The following is a 1,782-nucleotide window of genomic DNA, read 5'->3' as shown; positions in this document are numbered from 1 at the left end:
AGCAGCCCTGCCAGCTCTGATCTCGGGCAGGGCCGCACCCCGGGGAGGCCCCGCGCGCCAGGGCCCGAGCTGACGGATGAAAGGAGGCGGCTGCTGGTAGCTGGGGGCCGAGTGTCTCCGAAATGAGGCCGAGTGGGCGGGACGGCACCCAGGGCTCCTAATGGGGGGGTTTGGTCCCCTCCCAAAGCACCTTCCCAATCCAGTGCATCAACAGGCTGCCGAGAGGGAGGCAGGTGGGGTGAGGAGAGCACCCAACACCTTCAGGCTCCTGGGCTGAGGGGGGCAGGCATGGCTCCCCCGACCCTGACTCCGTTCCTGGTGAGTGGCCAGCTCTGCCTGGTCTTGTCCCATCTCCCCAGGACCCGCAGCCCCAGCTCAGACCTCGCAGGCCTGCGGGCCACTTAACAAGGGCTGGCCTCTGTTAGTAATTAAAATATCTGAGGCGGCTTTGAAGAGGAAACCATTAGGCCCGGCCGGGGAGGCCCCAGGCTGCCCTCCCCTTGAGGACAGGACATTCCTCCTGCTCTGGAGGCGGCCCAGCAGGCGCTGGGTCAACACTCCTCACCCTGCAGGAGCGGCTGCAGTGGGCCCGGCTGGGAAGGCAGGCAGGGAGCAGGCAGCAGGGGCCTCCAAGGCAGCAGGCCACTTGCAGGGAGGGCTCTGACCCTTGACCTCAGGACCTGCCCCAGCTGCGCTGCCTGTGGACCCTGTCCACCCAGCCCCAGGGCAGGGAGCTCCGCAGCCAAAGGGCCGGTCCCCTGGGGCAGCAGCAGAGGAGGCAGGAAGCAAGCACAAGGCCAACTTTAGAGGCTCTGCACCCCTCACCCCTGTCCCGGGCCTGCAGAGCGGCCCCAGAGTCCACCCCCGCCCGGGCCAGGGGCCAGTACCTGAAAGAGGGTCAGCGTGTGGTCCTCCAGGATGGTCTTTGGAGGAGTGATGACTGGGGAGAGAATGTCTTCGTGAGGAAGGCCTCGCCCCACCCCCTCACCCCTCACCTACCGCCCGTTCCCCAGGGACGACTGGTCGGAGGGCTGGCAGCCTCAGCTGGGGCTATTCTAGAAGAACCCTCCGTCCACAGCCCTCTGCCCACTTCTCTGCTGCAGCAAAAACCCTGGTGAGGGCCTTGGGTGGGGGGAGTGACCCGGGGCAGCCCCTGCCAGGACCCCAGCCCTCAGCGCCCCATCCACACAGCTCCGGCTGCTGGCAGCAGAGGACTGTGTCCCTGTGGGGAGGCGCAGGGCAGGCCTGAGCAGTACTCACACAGGTGGAAGGGCAGCTCGGGGTTCCCCAGGTGGCTCCTCACAAAGTCCCGCAGGTCCCCCACTGAGGAGGAAGGAGAGGGTGAGCGGGGCCCCAGCAGACGCACCCCGATGCTGGCCCCAGTGGGATTGGACAGGCCGGCCGCACCAAGCTGCCCCCCACCCTGGGCAGCCGCCTCCTGGGCCTTGACACTCAGGACACCGATCCAAGCCCGGGGCTGGGAAGTCCACCTCGTTCCTTCCACAGGACCCAGACACTCAGCGGGCCCGGGGCAGGGCCACTCCCGGCCCCCACCCTGCAAACGGCCTCCCTTCACCTGCCCAGCTGCTCCAGGCCCGCGGCCCGCAGTGGGGGCGGGGAGCTCTGGGTGGCCCTCTGTCCAGAACGAACGGGTGCAGGGGCCAGGCACCGCTAGGCCAGCCCGACAATCACCCAACACGCTCTGCAAGCTCAGAGCCCACTGCCTGCAGCCCCCAACCCCCCGCCCCCCCGAGGCCAGGGCCCGGCAGCCACAGGCCCACA

At 68.5% G+C, this 1,782-nt stretch overlaps 1 protein-coding gene across 1 annotated transcript in view; it reads right to left on the bottom strand.

Annotated features, from left to right (window-relative positions):
• Positions 1-1,782, bottom strand: part of ASPSCR1 (alveolar soft part sarcoma chromosome region, candidate 1) — a 30,223-nt gene that overhangs the window by 1,690 nt on the left and 26,751 nt on the right. The window contains exons 12-13 of the mRNA XM_014531240.1: positions 1,261-1,373; positions 888-940 (exon numbers count right to left, since the gene is read on the bottom strand). Of these exons, the coding sequence (XP_014386726.1) occupies positions 888-940; positions 1,261-1,373 (166 nt within the window). The remainder of the gene's footprint in view (positions 1-887; positions 941-1,260; positions 1,374-1,782) is intronic.

Source organism: Myotis brandtii, unplaced genomic scaffold (genome assembly GCF_000412655.1).
Source record: "Myotis brandtii unplaced genomic scaffold, ASM41265v1 scaffold797, whole genome shotgun sequence".
Classification (NCBI taxonomy): domain Eukaryota; kingdom Metazoa; phylum Chordata; class Mammalia; order Chiroptera; family Vespertilionidae; genus Myotis; species Myotis brandtii.
Note: the sequence above shows the minus strand (reverse complement) of the source record. Positions and strands in the feature narration are given on the sequence as shown.